The sequence below is a fragment of the Papilio polytes genome, unplaced genomic scaffold, assembly GCF_000836215.1.
Source record: "Papilio polytes unplaced genomic scaffold, Ppol_1.0 DF824024.1, whole genome shotgun sequence".
NCBI lineage: Eukaryota > Metazoa > Arthropoda > Insecta > Lepidoptera > Papilionidae > Papilio > Papilio polytes.
The window spans coordinates 909,523-928,013 of NW_013525180.1; the positions used below are offsets into that span (position 1 = coordinate 909,523).

Consider the following 18,491-nt stretch of genomic DNA (forward strand, 5'->3'; position numbering starts at 1 on the left):
CCGCCTGCAGACGGCGCAGTGCGTGCTTCAAGCCCACTGACTCGCTTACCGTACTGGACAACCGTCGCCAAGCTCCTGTTACCTGACAAAGATGGCGCACTTATAATTTGTTATTAAAACATAAAAGAGGGTAAAACAAATAGATCGGAACTTCTAATGTGCACATTCTTAAAATAAAACGAAAAACAATTTAACCGTTAATTATTAAATTAGGCAAAAAACTCCAATTGTTAGGAATGATATCGCCAAACCACAATATATTTTTTACATCGAGACAATTTGTTAAGACACAGTTTGTTGAGCACGAAAACAATAAATGCAATGTTTTGCTCAATTTTGAGGTTGGTTGGTTGGCTGTGACGATAGTAAAACTGTACCGTTGATAAAGTACGACTTTCTCGGATTATATGTTTTGAAACAAACTACATACTACTACATGAACAGAATCCTAAATTGACTTTGTTTTATTTTAAAAATAGATAATAAAATTGATCCATCTGATTTAATATGAAGATGTTAGTCTTCAGATATGAGATTTATCATGAATACATAATATGTACTTAATAACATATTTCATAACCATATGAAAAAATGTGTTATGAATATATAAAAATAAAGACGAAAATCGATTGTCTATTTTTCGCTATTCTTTCTTTCGTTTCCTGGACCATTTCGGTGAAAGTTTGTTTTCTTATTATTGCAAAATAGGTTCTCAAAGAAAGTATAACCTAGGAGCTGATCACTATAAACAACCGATACAGTGATCATCATCATCTTCTCCTTATCCTACCCCCGTAGGGTCGGCGCAACAGGTTTTTGTCCTCCACATAACTCTATCATATGTCATCTCAGTCATCCCTCCCTTTTTGATCATGTCACCTTTTACACAATCCATCCATCAAACAACCGATACAGTGATATTGCGCGATAATTATAGTTAGTAATATTTTATCTTAAAGATATTTACGAACGCGTTTAAGTTGGAACCATTTAACGCTTCACTGCGGTTAAATTTGGCATATAAAATTGCGTTATTAAGGGCAACGTATAACGAGACAGTTAAGTTTATTGGCCGGCTCATACAAAATTTTATGAAGACGTCAAGTTGTGATACAACACTTTGATGAGCGATCTTTTGGTCCATTACAAGTTTATTTTTTTATAGAGGTAAAACTATTTTTTTTTTTCACTTTTTTACATATCTTAATTAGGAAAACACCTCACGTGTAATTAATTAAGACATACTTTTGGAATTATTATAGAGGTCGGGTAATATTCTTGTCTTGAATTATCTACATTAAATTATCAATTACATCTATATTTAGTTAGGATTCTTCTGTCTACGTATGACTCGATTTGATTCGCAATGAATATAAACAACACATGTCTGTGTCCAAAGAAAATTAATGATTCATATTGAAATATAGGAAGTCATTTACATAATAATCTGTAATACATTAGCCTATAAAAGTGAGAACATACGATTTCATCCTTTATTAGAATTGCATAGTAAAAACTCCATTAGAGAAAATTTCTGTAATAAGTAGCGTAGGTAATTTTCTCACGTTTTAAATGGACATCGCACAGTTTCAAAACGCAATTTACTGCTTTTATTCCCAGATTGCGTCAGAAAAACACTACGCCTACTTATATTCAGTACAAAACTCATGCTCAATGCTCAATGCGACCTTTTTGCAAATATATTACAACACTCAATTTAAAGATTCAGTTATTTGAATAATGTAGACAATAGTCTGGTTGTTACGATAGTGATGCGTCGGGCTAGCATACCTTTGTTGGTTTGTAAGTGCCTACTTATCTTGCAAAATAATATGTGAAATCAATCGCATTGCGCATTAACTCTTTGGGTTTAGTAAGGCGCACCTTATCACAATTCAAATTTGCAAGTTCAAAAGCCAGATAATTAAAGAATACCGATAAGTTATTATAGTAATTCGAATATTTTTAGTTTAAATTAAATATATGTTTGTCAATACATTGCCCAATTGTTTTATTGTTAAGACGACACATAAAAAGTTTTGTAAGTGGACGTGATTCAATTAGAATTGGGTTAAAGTGTTTTTTTAGAATAATCTCTTAAATCTCAGGGTTACGGAAATACTCCATTTGAATATTAAAACACCACTTACGATGGTAACCAAATTCTAAAGGGTAGAGTTACCGAACTCTGGGTACTTAGTCAAATATTAAAAAGAAGTTGAATCCTAAACCTACTCAAAATTTTAAAGAAAAGAAAAGAACCAACTTTTGGGGACATCATAAAATAATTTTATGGGGAACACATTATTATGACTACATTTTTAAAAAATCTGGATATAACGTGTAGAATGCACACAAGATTATGAGAATTGCTGGAGCAGTGTCTAATTTTTGCTGTTAGATTTGTCAAATTACCTTCATAGAGTTGAGGCTGTTGGCAGCATTTACGACGACGTCCCCAAGCGCTGCGGGCGGCAGTGCGTCACTCCTTAACACCAGCGCGCATGCGCAGACCAATACCGCGCGCCACCAACGTACACGCATATTTACAATCAAAGTCTCTGGACCACAATTATACTTCTAGAATGTTCATAGAATTGGTTTTTCCACACTACGGACGCGTTAAACTGGCCATACTTTCACGACGCGTATATTGTCTTTTATAAGAGTTCAATAATTTTCTTCTGTTCTTGCTTGTCTTATTTTTACCTTAAAAAGAAAATAAAAGTAGTTAGTGAATTAGCAAAATGTAAAATGAATGAGACTCCAAAAAGACTCCAGAGCCTCACAGAAGTTTCACAATTTTTTATCTTCAATCAGAAAAACAAGAGTGACTGTGAGATACTAAATACTTTAGTTTGTTCGCCATATAGTTTCAAGAAAGACTACCTTATTGATATATGAGTTTTCATGTAACTTTGACCAGAAAAGATTGTATTGTGATTTCAACGATAACCTCTGCTGTTCTTAGGTCATGTTGCGTTCTCAATGTTTATTCACAAACTTTCACTTGCACAACTGTAAATTCATTCCATTTTTTTACAACAATGTTTATTTGGTGCGTTTATAACTTTTGTATGTGACTGTTTGTTAAAATGATATTTCTATGAAACCAGAAAAATAGTTAATCATTAAAAAAATTATGTATGCAACAGCCTTTTGGGTATGTTTTACACTTAAAAAGTTGTTGACTTACAAGAGAGCTTACAATAAAAAAATCCGGCATTTTGAAACAGTCACAATTCAAAAACATTCGGTTATTTTTATTAGTGGCGTTCTTTTTAACTGTCGGTGACCTCAACATAAAGTGAACACAATAATTAGGTCTCGTTTCTTTTAACACAATTACTTATACTTAAGAGATAACCCTAGAGTCATAATTATGATCGATCGATGTTACAACACTTAGCTCTTACGGCGATCGAAAATTATCACTTGTAGCTTATACAATCTTTGCAAAAATGTTACTTGATAAATCAACTGTCAACTTTAATTAGACGTACATCATAAAATATACTAGCTCTTGGCTATTTAATGTATAAAAATTCGTCAAGTTAATAAATACATTTAGAATTTGTAAAGAACACCTATAAATATCAAAGTATCAGTGGAGCATTAATTCCTATTTTAGTGTAAAGTTTTATCAGTATTCTCGTAGATGTATCGTGCTACTAAATTTATTAATTTTCGTAATTAAATTATACTTAATAGTAGTTGAAGGTGTGATAACATAATTATGAAGTTTACTGCGTAGACAAATTAGACGGATACAAAAGACTTCAACGCGTCACATTTTAGTTGATAAAAATAAAATAATATTTTTTATATTATTTCGATACATGAAAACATTAAAAAAGGAAGTAAATCAATGAATTTTCTTTGTAATTAAATGATATATGTTTTACACAATCAAAGTAGTGATAAATATATTTTTTGTACGTGTTAAGTAAAATTTTAATTTTCATCAAAAAACTCCGCATATAGAATGTTTACTTATAATTTATAAGATGTTCTAACTAAATAAATTATTTTTTCTTCGAACTAGACAACGTGGGTAATTGTTAACGGTAATAAATTATAAAATTTACTCATATGGCTTACTCTAATAACTTATATCTAATTGACATTCTTCTGAGAATAACGCGTTACTTATGTTTTAAGAGTTAAAACGAGTTTTGATTACATAATCATGAGATAAGGCAGTGACTGTGGAGATTATATAAGAAGTTCAATGCATCCCGCCGCCCGGTAACAATCAATACCAAGTCATTCAAAATATAATAAAGGATACTTTTACTATGATATTTCCGGGTATATTCGCTTTTTTACGACTCTCAAAGTAGAGCAACAACAATTTAATAATTATTTATTCTTAAACGTAGAAATTTTAAGACGCATGATATTCAATTTTAATGTAGCCATAACAATTTAAGACAGTAAGTTCTAGCCTGAGAGACAAAAATTCAGAAATAATTTAAATAAAACACCGAGAAACAGAATTCAAAACTCTACTTGTAAATAACGTGCTAACTTTACAATTTTCTACGAAGTTATAATTCGAGGAGGTTCTACGAAGATCTGCTTGGTGCTTGCTTGCTTGCTGCCCATTATTTGTTTGTTAGCATTTGAACTTGTTCCTAAATAGTTATATTTTTTCTATTTTGAAAACCAAAGGTGCCATGAAGGTATATTAAATTGAATATAGATATTAAAAAAAGACTATGGTAAGAATACGCTTGAATGGATTTATTAAAGTTATTCGCAGATAGTTCATAGTTTAACAACAATTACTTCAAACTTATTAATAAGTGAAAGCTTCTTAATAGTGTTTTATTTAGTGTTTAGACAATTGAAAAAAACATAACTAGATACTAAGTAAAGACATCGTTAAAAAACTATCCGTATTCCAATTTTAAAATAATATCAATACCTTTCAAGAATGCAGTTTACAATCCAGTTACATCATTTGAATGTAAACAAACTTTTTTTTCAATTCGAAATCAAAACAGAATAAACTTGTTATTACGGAGTCCTAAAAACATTAACAACTGTCTTATTTGCTTATTTGGATTAACCACGATCAACACATCAAGCAACTTTGTAATTTTTTATCGCATGACTACGAAATCGTAAGCGCGCGGTTTATACTAACGTCTCTAGATGACTAGTAAGTGACTGCCGGCGTCGGCATCGTCGAGTGGCCCGCAGTAATATTACTCAACACCAGCCACCACCGCGGAACCAGACGGGGCTGTTATTCAATACGCACAACGCATACGAATTAAGAACCGGTGACCCCGTTGCCGTTACGTTACAAGTTCGTCTTGGCACCAACTTGGCATCCCGAATTTAGCAATTCTCCATTATCAAATATCATAAGTGAGTGATATAAACTCATTATTGAAATATACTCGTTAGACATTATTTCAATTAAAAATTTATCATACACATACCACGAAATTAACAAATGATAGATAAAAGTATACACATTACTAGAGCAGTACTAGTGGTAAAATATCCTATCGTTTTTAAATAGCAGAAGCTCAATCCTATACAAAAATATGCGGTTTTATGAATGTGTAGGCGCTACGGGTAGAATTCTAAAATTCGTCGATTGCGCTCTATTAAGATATACCTACGGTACAATATAAAGATTGGAACGCTATAGGGGTTTGTTACATAGTTTGTTTTAGGCTTAGCCGTTGGCTATTAAGTGTGCATTTATTTGCTTAACTGGGCTACTAAGTCGATAGCCTTATCGTAATGTGCGCAAATAATTAGTTCCGTATTTTTCCGCAATATTTCTGGTCAGGCTATAACTTAAAAATTAACTTGATTTAAAAAAAAAAATCTTCGGATGATGGTACTTGAACAATGGATGTGTAATTTTTTTTTTGTTCATCAGTTCAATTCAATTCATTCATTCGTGTGAAGTGAAATGTGCACATTCTCCTTTTTCAACCGACTTCCTCTTCCGCTCCTAACAAAAGCAAATTGAAAAAGAAACAGCTACAGTTAAAAAACAACGATGTTTTTCAACCGTTTTTGTAAATAAATAATAAACCATTTTTTGTGTTCTGGCAACACTGCTTGCACTTATCAAATATTGACATGACGTTATGATTCTATGAAATCTTCATAATTTATTTTCATATCTGGCTCAATAGCTTATCAACCACCTAAAATTTAAGGGTAAAATAGTGACGTGCAATCTTTCTTTACTACTGTTCGTAATAAAGACAAGTAAAAATGGCTACTCCAAATGATTATGTGCCAAGTGCTCCCATTGTTAGTTCTGGGCCAAATGATCTTCCACCACCGTATTCCGCTGTTGTTGGAAATCCACAATATGGTTTTGTGGCACCACCAGCCGAACCGATGGCAGCCGGTGTATATCCCCAGCCAAAACAATTTACAGCCACTGGAGTTTATCCTCATCCGCCGAGCATTAGTGCCCAACCTCAGCCTGGATTAATGGGTGCCGCTCCTTCCGGTGCATCTGTTCCCGTGGGTATAGTGCTCCCGCCCGCAGTGGGGACGGAACCAACAACAATAACTTGCTACAACTGTGGCAAAGTTGTCACAACAAGAGTTACATATACAACAGCCTGGCATACACATTTAGTAGCTGGATCCATATGCGTCACTACGATGTAAGTTTAATCACGTGATGTTGGGTTGGAATACTATCATCACTAATTATTTGTTCAATATAGATGACTTGTTACAGTTCCAAGAGTCTAATGGGAATTAATAACTACTATTATTATGTATATAATATGGTTATTTAAATCTTTTCAGGGTATGTTCATTGTGCTGCTTGGGTCTGATACCTTACTGCTTTGATAACTTCAAGGATGCTGAGCACTACTGCCCCAACTGCAACACTTTTATTGGCAAAAACTCCAAATGCTAATTATGTGTTAGTAATTGAATCATTTGTGGGTAAACCTACAATATATGGTAAACACCTTAAACTTTATAGGAACACTGAATAATGTTTACAGTATTAGATTTAATTTTGCTTTATTCATTATAGGTTTTTAATTCATTTTATGGCATACAATAATGAATTAAAAAATCTAGGCAGATCTTGTTCCTGTTTGATTTATTACTAAAAAAATGTTCTTAATGCAAATGAATTATTTTAAAAAAACACATGACATACCAGTCTAGTGTATATATTTATAAAAGTAAACATAACTTTATACACAAGTATAGAGTGTTCAAGAAACAATGCAACTGGTATTTTGCAATAATGCAATCAGAATCAGTCATTACTTTGTGATGCACATATATTGAACTTTATTGAAAATATAGTTGTAAAGTTGTAACAACATATTATGATAAAAATCTACTCTGTGGAGCCAAATAGTGACACAACAGGCGGATTCTGTAGCATATTTTATGCAATTATAAATTTTCCGTTTTTTGATTCTACAATAGATTCCAAAATCTCAAATACAAAATTACTAATGTGGTTTTAGAACAAGCTATAAAAGGTGTATTTCTCAAAAATTATTATTGGTCTCTAACATCCCATGATCATGAATTCTAAGACTACCATAATTGTGGCTTCAATTTTGATATATTAAATAAAGTATGGAAAATATTCTTGCAGCTGCATTATCAGCTTCAATATTTTTGTAAGAAATGTAATGATCATAAAATGGTGTTTTGTACACTTGCTAGGGATTAGGTTTTTATATTCCCGGTCAAGCTGTACACAAAATGAAATTTGTGCTGGGTTTTTGCTTTGGTGTAAGAATAATATTAAAGACTTGTATATCTGCCAATTTTCAGTAGATTGAATAAAATTTAAGTTATTTATTATGAATAGTTTTTAATATGTATACCTTTGTAATAGATTTAGTTTCAAAAGCATGTACATCTGGAATATTATGTGTGATATTAGTTTATGTGTAACATACAATTAGACAAATACATTCCCTTCATTTATTATGTTTATATTTCTCATTGTGTACCATTTTTCTAATAATCAACGATATATCTTCAGTTCGCAAACACAGGATATTGTCTATAAATGTTAACTTTAAAGTAAAAAATTATTGCACTACACCATTTACTTAATTACCTTTATAATGTTTGGTGCCATTTTATGACATCAATGTATTTAGCAATTTATTATGGAGTGTTTTAATGTGCTAAAATGTCACAGAAGACATTATATTTATGATGCTTTAAAAATCCAGTACCTTTTATACATTACTTTTTTGAATAAATTATATCTACTGAATGTTGGTTTTATTTTTGACTTAAAACAATCTTAAATAAACGTATGATTTATCATCGCGTATTATCTTCATTTGATAAGATAACAGACAAAAGCAACTGATAACTTCAGTTTCATATCAAGTCTGTGTTAAATCAATAGAAACGACTTTTGTGCTTGTTTTTATTGAGAAAAATGAGTAATAATGTGACAAACACAAGTTCGACAGAGGCTTCTAATATAAGACATCATGACCCTCCACCTCCTTATACAGAAATAGCAAGCGTTCCTGTCCAACAAATTGTTATTGTTCCACCTGAATTAAAAGATCAACCAGTATTGTATAATTGTCCTGCTTGCAAAGAGATGTGCTTGACTAGAGTACAGTTTGTGAATACAACAAAAACTCATATGATAGCTGGATTTATTGGTGGTCTAACTTTGTAAGTATTGTGCTTATGTGTCATACTAAATGACTGAGAATAGTTTTTATTGACTTTGAAAAATATAAATAAATGGTATTGCCATAATTCATTTACTTATCTCATCCAAGCCTAATTTGTTTAACTATTTATATAAGGTACCAAATAAGAAGAATGTGTGGAATAAATACATTTTTACTTAAATGAGAAATTGTAATATGTATTGTTATGCTTAAATGTTAAATTTCAAAATATTGGATAATAGTTACTCTAATGCTTTATGTGCTACTGACTCATTCTATGAGTTATTACACTTAAGTATGTAAAATGTGGCATTGAGCAATATGGCTATATTTTGTATGTCTTGTTGGAATTATTTGATAAGGAATATTAAAACATATACTTTTATCTTAAAGTGCCATCTTCTTCCGAAGTTCGGAGATCATATTTATCTTGCCTAATATATCCTACTTTTCAGTTGGTGCATGCTTTGCTGTTTAGCTGCAGTTCCATATATGTTGCCAACATTTAAAAAAGCGGAACACTACTGCTCCAATTGTGACACACATCTTGGTACTTACTCAGTATTGTAATGGTAATTGTTAAGGGTCTTAATTTATTTTTATAATGGTAAGAAAAAATATAATAAATGAATAAAAGAATTGTTTTATTTATTATCTAACATAAAACATTGAAATTCAATAGCTAATAGCACAACTTAATGACATCAACTGTTGTGTGGAACTTGCAGTCTGAAACACTCTGAAACTATTTTCCATTTACCATCCACAGCAACTATGAGGAAAGTCTGTTGAAAATGCTTCCTAGCATTATCATTTTGATATGTCACATCGCCGCAAGCTTGTATGAGGTAAGTTAATTTATTTGCGACTAAACTTTCTGCTATTGGCTGGGCGTCCAAAGTCTTGAGAACATGGGTACTTCCTGGTAGGTCCATAATAAACTTCTGTATTTTTTCACTGCCTGTAATTCCATTTCCATTCCACACTAGCAATCCAGTATCCAGGTACAGTTTTGAAATTAAATGTCGATGGTTATCGAGTTGTTTATAATACACCTTTGTGAATTCTTCTGCTGTTTCACAAGCATTGTCCACTGTTTTAAGACTTATTTCTGTTGTCATTGTTGTAGTAGTTATATCTTAATATCAACAACGTTAACACAATTACATCTGTATTGTACTTCAATTCAAAATAATGTGTAAAGCTGAGAAAATACTTTCAAAACATGAGAGTTAAATATGCAGGACCAGCGTGTATGAACTTGAGATGTCACTGTCACTTTGACGTAAAATGTTGTGTTGCCAGATTAAATATTCAATTTCCAAACGTTTACTCTGAACCATTGACCTCTATAAATCGATAGGCTAAAAACTGTTATTAGGTATTTCCAAACCAATACGACTTAAGGTCCTTCAAGAAGCGAGCCTATCATTTCCTCAAAGGACGCATCTGTAGTACCTCTGGTGTTGCGGATGTCCATGGGCGTCGTTGACCACCTTGGTGTTCACGCCGCTCGTATGCCCCCTTTTATTATAAAAAAAATGTGATATTTTCTGTCTATTTGTCTTTCACCATTTTCTTGCTGTTGTAAAGTGTTTTTCAACTAATAACAGAGATAGGCTTAACTTTGATTAACTTTAGTAAATTATAAAAAGGTTTCAGACTCGAATAATCATCCAAATATATCGTAGGAACGGCTGAAATGAACAATGCGAACTAAATAAAACTATCATAATTATAGAAATTTTTTATTCATAATGTCTTTATCTAATATATGAATCGTCATAAAAACTGGCTTACTTACATACATTTAAGATACGATATCACTATTTCCTAATTCACATTTTCCAGGACATTCGACACAGTGATTCACTATAGTCAATATAATTCTATCAATTATATTACTGTGAAAAAAATATAACATAGTGCTTACTTTAGCATGCTTATGATTTTACAACTAAAGTGAAACAGCTTAATAAATTCAAACTTACCCTAAGGCACTGACAGAAATGATTACATTATAGATACCCAAGCTTTAAATGATATATGTTTTAAATTAATAAATAATTTGCCTAAAATTATTGTAATTAAAAGCGCTAAATTTTAAATTCAGGGCGTTGTATAAAATTATAAAATGAAATTGATATATTTCTAAACTATTTCCAATAAAACTTTTCTATCAATAAAATTAGGGAACATTTTCAGATTTAAACCTAAATAAACAGTCACTGCCATCATTCTTGTAGGTTTTTTACTGCGTTAATTATCCACAATATGACATAATGATCAAAATTTATCTAGAGTTGATTTAAAAATTATAAAATCAATAAATTTATTACCTTTAGTTTATTACCATTTCAAATAATGGTCTTTTAGTAATAACAAAAATTAATTAATTAAAAATAAGTCAGAATTCATTGTCAAAGTTGATCTGATTAACAAATTTTATTAAATTTGTATCAGACAAATACACATAAATAAAATCAAATTAATAGTCCTTTTGAATTTCTTATAACAGACAAATACACATGCCAATAAAATTTAAACGTTTGCACATCAACGAAAATGACAGATTTATTCCACTTATTGCACTATAATGATTTTATCCCAATCATTTTTTTAATGAATATTGATTTGTATTGGGATACATCAAATATCTTTTATCACGAATACAAAATATAAAAGTACAAAGTAAATATTATTTTTATTAGCAATTAGTAAAAAATAAAGGCATTTGAATGAGACATTGAGCAGTGAACGGTTTTGTAAATTGCATCCGATTATCGTTCAACTGGTATCACCAAGCATAACATCAAATATACATTGCAACACTATCACTGGTCTTTATATGGCATAGTAAATTGGACATTTAGGTACACCCTCAATATACTTAGTATGAGAAATGTGGCAGTGGGAGCTCGATATCAAAAAACATTGTTATAAAAGTCTCAACGGACACAAAATATTTTCAACAGAAAACAGATAACATTTTTGCAACCAATTATTAGTCCATTATGTATAACATCGATATATAAATGCATTATCAATGTTAGTTTAGAGGATTCATGCATAGTAAAAAAGGGAAATATCACCCAGAACGCCAGTAGGGCTAAAACTGGTATTATAAAAATGAACTATTCCTACCAACACTGGTGGTACTTTAGTGGTGCAGTGTATATTCAATTTAATGTCTGTTTAATTTGAATGTTCATAGTAAATCACTTATAAAGCTTAATCCAAGGGCAGTGACGTCACGGACGCGGCATCTCGGGCCGGCGAGCGCGGGGCAACGCTTCCTTCACGTATATTTATATTTGTTATATTTCTTCCAATGATACCTGCTGTTAATATAAGCAAAATTATTAATAACAAAAGTAAATAAGAGTTAATCGTTTATTTGAAGAAATATCATCCATAGTTACCTGTGAAGGTCCATTACGTGAATCATGCTTTTCTGTTAAGCTGCTCATTAGTCTTTCCTGGAATTTCAAACCAATGTTAATCTCTGATTTAATTTATTTATTAAAAATAAATAACTAAGTTTTTCTCTAATACGTAGGGGAATAATTTTATTACTAACTAGCTAACTGTATAGCCTATGTTACGACAATTTTTTTAATGTTTTTAATTTTTTTCAATACATACAAAAAGACAAATCGTTCTTCTTTATAACAATAGTATAGATATAGACTAGCTATTGTTCGCGAATTTCAACGGGATAAAAATATTTAGTAATAACATAATTATATTAAGTGAAAATTTAGCTTTATTATAGTAAAAGAATGCTTTTTTATTTTTGAGCTTATTTGTTACACACAAAGACATACATTTTCCTCTTAAAATTACCTCTGTTAGTCTTTCCGCATCAGCAAAACTGTGACTGTGGTTGGGTTTCTGTGCCTGGTTTAATATAACATCCACTTTGTCTGCTTTCTTCTGCACCTGCGAAATATGGACAATATTAAAACATAATTCAATACTTAATTATTTACCATCACCGGTCAAAGTACATACACAATATCTAATGAAACTTACGATGAAACTTGTCTTATTGAAGTATTTGAAAGCACAATTTTGATCAGTATAGTAAACAATAGCATATTTTTCACGTTGTACCAAGGAACCCTAAACCCTACCCATTTCAACACACAATTATGAAAATATGCCAGCTATTGGTGGTTCATACATTTTTATTATGGTATTTTGGTCATAGACAATAAAATTAATTGACGTAACACAAGATTGCACTTAACGGTTGACATTTGTACCTCTTGCATGATGGTAGGCAAGGATTTCTCTATGCAGGAGTATGCAAACGCCAATTCTTCCTAAGTGAAAAATATTATTTAAACAAAACTAACAATAGTTGCTTATTTAATGAACTACTAATGTACTATACTAAAGAGGAAAAATTTGTATTTTTGTATATATTGATATAACTCCAAAACTACTGGGCCGATTTTAAAAATTCTTTCACTATTAAAAAGCTAAGTTATCAGTGAGTTACATAGGCTATATTTTTTATTATATTTTTATTTTACGCGGGCGAAGTCGCGAGCAACAGCTATCAACTAAATGTGTTGAATATTGACATTTATTTGACAGGAAAGTAAAATCGAATAATAAGTGGCACATAAGTATTTTATATTGAGAAAGCTACCCTAAGGAACTTCAATAATTAATGCCGGGTTGCTGAAATTTTATCGTTACCTGATTCATTAGTTTAAAATAAATTGCAAAGGAGTAATACTCAAGTTACGTAGTTATGAACCGCATTTCAAGTATTTATCAAGCCAAAAAGACTAACGAATGGTTAAACTTATCTGGGAAACTGGCTATAAGTGCAGTTATTTTTAATTTTTAGTTAAGTTTTAGTTTGCATTAGTACCTGTGCGGCTATTCTCTGCTGGAGAGTGTCCAGTTCCCGCTGCTTGTCTGCGAGCTGCTGCTGCCACCGCTGCTCCTCCACAGACACGTTCTTTTGCAGCTCACTTAGCGCATACTCCTACACAGGATATTAAAACTTATTGATTTGGGGAAAGATTTGTATTTTTTAATTTTTGTATGTATTGCAATAACTCAAAAACTACTGGGGCGATTTCAAAAAATATTTTACTGTTAAAAAGCTACGTAATCGTTGAGTGACTAAGAAGAAGTCGCGAGAAATAGCTAGCTTAATATTTGTATATATGTATAATTTTTGCGTGATTGTGTCTTTATTAAGATTTAATTTATTTATTAATAAATAAATAACATTATGCAAAAGTGTCGCTAGGGAAAAGTTACTCCCTTCCCATTGTAAAGAATCTTAAAAATGTAGATAAATTAGTAGTTACAATGGTTGTTAAAATTATTGATTCCGAAACTCACCGTATCAGCAATAACTCGCTTATATTTATCCAAAAGGACCTGTAGCTGTTCGTTCTGTGCGATAACTTCTGTCAGTCGGGAGTCATCTTTGGGCGCTTGTACTTCTGTCTTCTTCTCCAACTCGAGCTGTTTTTTCTCCAGCTCCTTCTTCTGTGATTCTATCTTCTGGAATTCGTTCTTCATGCTGTTGGCGAAAGCCTGCAGCCAGTCGCGGTCGCAGCCGGAGCCGGGCCCGATATTGGGTACGGCTGAACGCAATATGCTGGCTACTTCTTTGTATTGTGTTTCCTGGGCCTTGAGTATCGCCTCCTTTAAAACAATAATGTTTATATTATTTTTTTGTGTAAATGGTTGTTTTGATTATGACATAAAAGCTTATTAACACGTAGAAGCTCGCCAGTTGCCATTTAAAAAATGTATTTATATGCGCATGCATCAAGTTGTGCACAGTTTATCTTTGGATTTGCGAGTGCGTTTTTATTTCGTTCTATTACAGGAAAGCATTCTCCACATATAGGTACGTTCTCAACAGGTTTTTACACATTGAAGTAAAATTCTACAATAATACAAGTATCAACAATTAAATTAGGCATATACATTTTGCAAAGCCGGCCAAAAAGTAATCGAAAAAACGAAAGTAGCTGACACATAAAGCAGTATATCTAAGATACTGTGATTTTACATATGTATGGACACCCTAGTCTAATCCTATATGTCACCGATCGATTGTTAACTCTGTCAGCTTTTAATCTTAATAGACGTATAAAAACTAGCAACAAATTATAAAATGTAGTTATTAGTGAGATAATTGATTAACTATTTTTATATAGGATGTCCGGGAACGACAACAATGGACTACCACAGATTACATTGTTTATAGTAAAAGGCTTTTAATAATTAAATAGTGATAAGGCTACAGGTAACATATTTAAATTTAAACTTTAGTGATATATATCAATAGTTTATGATAGTATATTTTTATTTTATTTGTTCGTGAATTATTTTTAACGTTTAAAATTGACTAAACCTAGTTATAGTTATAAAAAATATATAGACTAGTCATAGTGAACAAAATTTTTTTCACCGGTACTTTCTCTGAAAGGTACTATCAGTGTTGGCAAGTTTAGAGCCACCTTGTGACTAAACTAAACAGTGACAGAATCTATCAATAGATAACGATAATGACATTGTGAAAATTGTTTCAAGTGAAGTGTCAAATATGCCTCTTCTGAGCCTAGTGGGATAAGAAACTTCACAATCGAAAGGTAACATAGATTTAGCTGAAAAGCTGTCTACTTGTAGTTGGTAGTGTGTAATGTGAGGCGACACTTACAGCGAGGTGGTGTGGCGGCGGCGCGCGGGCGCATTTCGCCTGGAGGGACTTTTCGGCGGATTGTAACGCCTCCATGACCTTCCAGTTTTTAGTTCGCAACTCCTGAGTGCGTTAAGCCAAAATCAACAAGCAAAACTTTATTATCATTCTATCCAAACAAAAATTATTGTTTATGCATGATTTAAAATTATAGTGATTTTTCTCATTCAAATGTGTGGTTAATTTGATGGTTAAAAATTGTTTTAATGTGATCGAACTTCTATATGATAAGTAACAAAGCCTGTGAGATGCAATCAATAATTATAGAATTATCAATTATTTTTATTACAAAATTAATAGTAAAAAACATTTTTAAGATTTACGTAATATAAAAAATTAAAGTTTTTTTTATATTATAAAGTAACAAATAATGAAGACACCTGAATTCGCTGGAATAGTAAAGTGACCGCTGCCTCTATGAATGTCTACATCTGGAACGACAGATGTATTGCCTACCTTTAATCGACAGAGGAGATACGCACAGAGAAAGAATATTTTTCCTTCCTAATCCATTGCGTAATCCGTCAAATTCCCATTCCCACCTAATCATTAAAAGAGACTATGTGGGGAAGACTAAAATTAGGCCTCCAACACGTAGTGCTTTTTTTATGATTATTTTTTTGTATAGAGTGTTTTATGACGCAAGCAGTATTTCCATGGTATACTCACGTTGTTCTTCTGCTGGTACTGCTGCAGCTGGCTGCGCAGCGAGGCCACCTGTTCCTTGAGGTCTGCGCTGGCGCGCTGCGCCGCACTCAGCTCTTCCTTTAGACCGACCACCACACTTTCCACCTTCGCCAGCTCATTAGCACGCTGGAACAAATTATTGTATGAGTAATGAGCTGTTCAGTTGCGGCTTTAACAGCATGAAATTATAAAAAACTGTATACTATTGTCTACGTTTTCTATTTCAATTGCTAATGTCAAAATTAAAACTCTTGAATGACTTTACGAGTAACCATGGCAACCTTGCTTCACTGCTGCTGGTTTGCAGTATTTGTCCCTTTCCCGCATGACGGTTTTTTTCTAACTTATTTACCCCAAAGTTTTATTAAACAAAAAAATTGTATATTTTCACGCTATTGCGTGAAAATATACAATTTACTTATTTAAACTTTAGTGAGACATTACACTATACAAATTATAACAGTTCTGAAGAAAATATCGATGCCTACACCGAAGGTTGTCCAATGAGTTTAGCCGTGGTATAATTTATATTGGAAATATATAGCCTAAAACGTGCCTTAGTGCGGGTAAGTGTAATTTATTAAAAAAATTATTATTCAAAAACTATACTGTGATTGTTGACAATCTATATAACTAAGTAGTGTGTTTATGCTTTATTACATTAATAGATTTCGCCTACGACTCAATCCGTGTAGATTTTTTTTCTAAAAGTAAGTTAATCATGTGTTCTTCCAGACAATCCTCTACATCAAAGCTAAATTTCATCGAAATCTGCTCAGCAGTTTGGATTGCAAACTCTAACATCCATCCATCTAAACATTCACATGTACATCAGTATCTTACTGATCTAAACCTCTATCTAGAGGTCACCCCTTACTTGCCTTAGCCCTAAGTGGGGACGTTTAATGAGATATATATTAAAACTTTAAAACTTTTAGTGTTTGTTTACCTTCTGGTCGTCATTAGAGTTGGGCAGTCCGTTGTGTGCGGGATGCGCCGCCAGCTGCTTCACCTCGGCCAGCTCAGACTCCCGCAACCGCAACTGTTCCATCAGAGACGCAGCCTCGCTTGATATCTACAATATAGTCATTTTTATTAATTCATGTTTTTTTTTGCCCTTAAAGACCTCTTAGCCAAAATCGGTGAAAGAAGTGCTGTTATCGTGATTAATTCTTTCAGAAAATATGTAAATCTTCTTAGGAATAGAGAATAGGCAATATGCATATGACGCCAAATTGTACCAAACTTTTTTAAGTATACTTTTTTACTATAAAAACAGTCCTGCAAATATTTTTTTAAATATAATGTGATTTAGTGGCAAAATTTAATCATTAAGAAGTGTCTTTTTTCAAATTCCCTCGCTAAGTTCTAAAACGCACACTATTGGTCGAAGCAAGTGGCTTAACTAATATGGCGTCGCTGTGTTGTCAATACACATTTCATTTACGTTAGTTTAAATAGATGTACACTCTTGAAGTATTATACTGTAAACACGATATCGAAACCAACTTTAAAATAAACATATAATGAATAGAATTATTAATTACCACTTATTTGTACTAGGAATAATAAAAATGAATAGATTTTTGACTTTTTGACCTTGAGAAGCAATGAGATACTTTGTTGTTTTAAACATCGAAGTGACATCTGAGCGTATGTTATGAATGGAATATGACGATTGACGTCAATTGTCTCATGACAAATCCGGCGCGTTTTAGTCGCTCGAAAATGGTCGTAATTTTATTTTTTTTTAGCTCAATGGTTGAATATTTTCGCGTCAATTTTTTTTTTGTGGTTATTCTATAACAAGTAGAATCGTTTAAAAAAAGAAAAAAAATACATGCATATTCCCTATTACATGACAGATATAGTCCATAATTTTGTTACATATTATTGACATCGACAAGGCGTAGTGGAAGCATAAATCGCAGGCGGGAGTGAATTTAGAGGGAGGGGGGACGCATAAGTAGGATAAATATCCTATTTTGTCCACTCCTCTAAAATTAAAGGCAGCGGTCACTTCGCTATTTTGGCGAATTTCAGTGGACACTTTTTAGTTTGTCACCAATTTATTAAAAACAGAATTATGATATGTTATAACTTATCTACACGTTACAAAATAGTAATATTGTTACAACTTACTTTTGATTTTTGTTGTTCCGATTCCTGTCTAACATTTTCATATTGTTGTTTTAATTTCTCTATTTCCTCTCGCAGTTTATTTGCTTCTTCCGTAACTTTCTTGGCCTCTTCCTTAGCTTTTTCTGCTTCTTTCTTAAATGTGTCTGCATCTTCTTTAGCTTTATCTACGCTTGCTTTCGCTTTCTCCGCATCTTCTTTAGCTTTCTCGATATCCGATTTAAGGTTTTCTACATTTCCTTCTG

General features: G+C 32.2%; 5 protein-coding genes across 5 annotated transcripts in view; 2 read left to right on the forward strand and 3 right to left on the reverse strand.

Moving 5' to 3' along the window:
* Positions 1-5,215, reverse strand: part of LOC106100915 (bile salt-activated lipase-like) — a 14,508-nt gene extending 9,293 nt beyond the window's left edge. Inside the window, exons 1-3 of the mRNA XM_013279980.1 lie at positions 4,931-5,215; positions 2,416-2,709; positions 5-82 (exon numbers count right to left, since the gene is read on the reverse strand). Coding sequence (XP_013135434.1) covers positions 5-82; positions 2,416-2,544 — 207 coding nt within the window. The 5' untranslated portion in view covers positions 2,545-2,709; positions 4,931-5,215. The remainder of the gene's footprint in view (positions 1-4; positions 83-2,415; positions 2,710-4,930) is intronic.
* An 859-nt stretch (positions 5,216-6,074) lies between these two features.
* On the forward strand, positions 6,075-7,085 carry LOC106100981 (lipopolysaccharide-induced tumor necrosis factor-alpha factor homolog). The gene is made up of 2 exons (XM_013280045.1): positions 6,075-6,653; positions 6,802-7,085. Exons 1-2 carry the CDS (start codon positions 6,250-6,252, stop codon positions 6,914-6,916), a joined length of 519 nt encoding a protein of 172 aa, XP_013135499.1. The 5' UTR covers positions 6,075-6,249; the 3' UTR covers positions 6,917-7,085.
* Positions 7,086-8,367: 1,282 nt separating this feature from the next.
* Positions 8,368-9,313, forward strand: LOC106100985 (lipopolysaccharide-induced tumor necrosis factor-alpha factor homolog). The gene is made up of 2 exons (XM_013280049.1): positions 8,368-8,676; positions 9,134-9,313. Exons 1-2 carry the CDS (start codon positions 8,429-8,431, stop codon positions 9,246-9,248), a joined length of 363 nt encoding a protein of 120 aa, XP_013135503.1. The 5' UTR covers positions 8,368-8,428; the 3' UTR covers positions 9,249-9,313.
* On the reverse strand, positions 9,302-9,951 carry LOC106100984 (NTF2-related export protein). The gene has a single exon (XM_013280048.1). It carries the CDS (start codon positions 9,797-9,799, stop codon positions 9,383-9,385), a length of 417 nt encoding a protein of 138 aa, XP_013135502.1. The 5' UTR covers positions 9,800-9,951; the 3' UTR covers positions 9,302-9,382.
* Positions 9,952-10,412: 461 nt separating this feature from the next.
* Positions 10,413-18,491, reverse strand: part of LOC106100916 (ribosome-binding protein 1) — a 17,116-nt gene continuing 9,037 nt past the window's right edge. The window contains exons 12-20 of the mRNA XM_013279981.1: positions 18,250-18,488; positions 17,057-17,182; positions 16,090-16,233; positions 15,382-15,483; positions 14,049-14,357; positions 13,567-13,683; positions 12,525-12,620; positions 12,101-12,157; positions 10,413-12,019 (exon numbers count right to left, since the gene is read on the reverse strand). Coding sequence (XP_013135435.1) covers positions 11,996-12,019; positions 12,101-12,157; positions 12,525-12,620; positions 13,567-13,683; positions 14,049-14,357; positions 15,382-15,483; positions 16,090-16,233; positions 17,057-17,182; positions 18,250-18,488 — 1,214 coding nt within the window. The 3' untranslated portion in view covers positions 10,413-11,995. The remainder of the gene's footprint in view (positions 12,020-12,100; positions 12,158-12,524; positions 12,621-13,566; positions 13,684-14,048; positions 14,358-15,381; positions 15,484-16,089; positions 16,234-17,056; positions 17,183-18,249; positions 18,489-18,491) is intronic.

What these genes read in the sequence shown, in the direction of transcription:
- LOC106100981 (XM_013280045.1), top strand. Translation starts at nt 6,250, where the DNA reads ATGGCTACTCCAAATGATTATGTGCCAAGTGCTCCCATTGTTAGTTCT. An exon ending in TCCATATGCGTCACTACGAT is followed by an intron (nt 6,654 to 6,801) that starts GTAAGTTTAATC and finishes AAATCTTTTCAG; the next exon opens with GGTATGTTCATTGTGCTGCT.
- LOC106100985 (XM_013280049.1), top strand. Translation starts at nt 8,429, where the DNA reads ATGAGTAATAATGTGACAAACACAAGTTCGACAGAGGCTTCTAATATA. An exon ending in TTTATTGGTGGTCTAACTTT is followed by an intron (nt 8,677 to 9,133) that starts GTAAGTATTGTG and finishes CCTACTTTTCAG; the next exon opens with TTGGTGCATGCTTTGCTGTT.
- LOC106100984 (XM_013280048.1), bottom strand. Translation starts at nt 9,799, where the DNA reads ATGACAACAGAAATAAGTCTTAAAACAGTGGACAATGCTTGTGAAACA.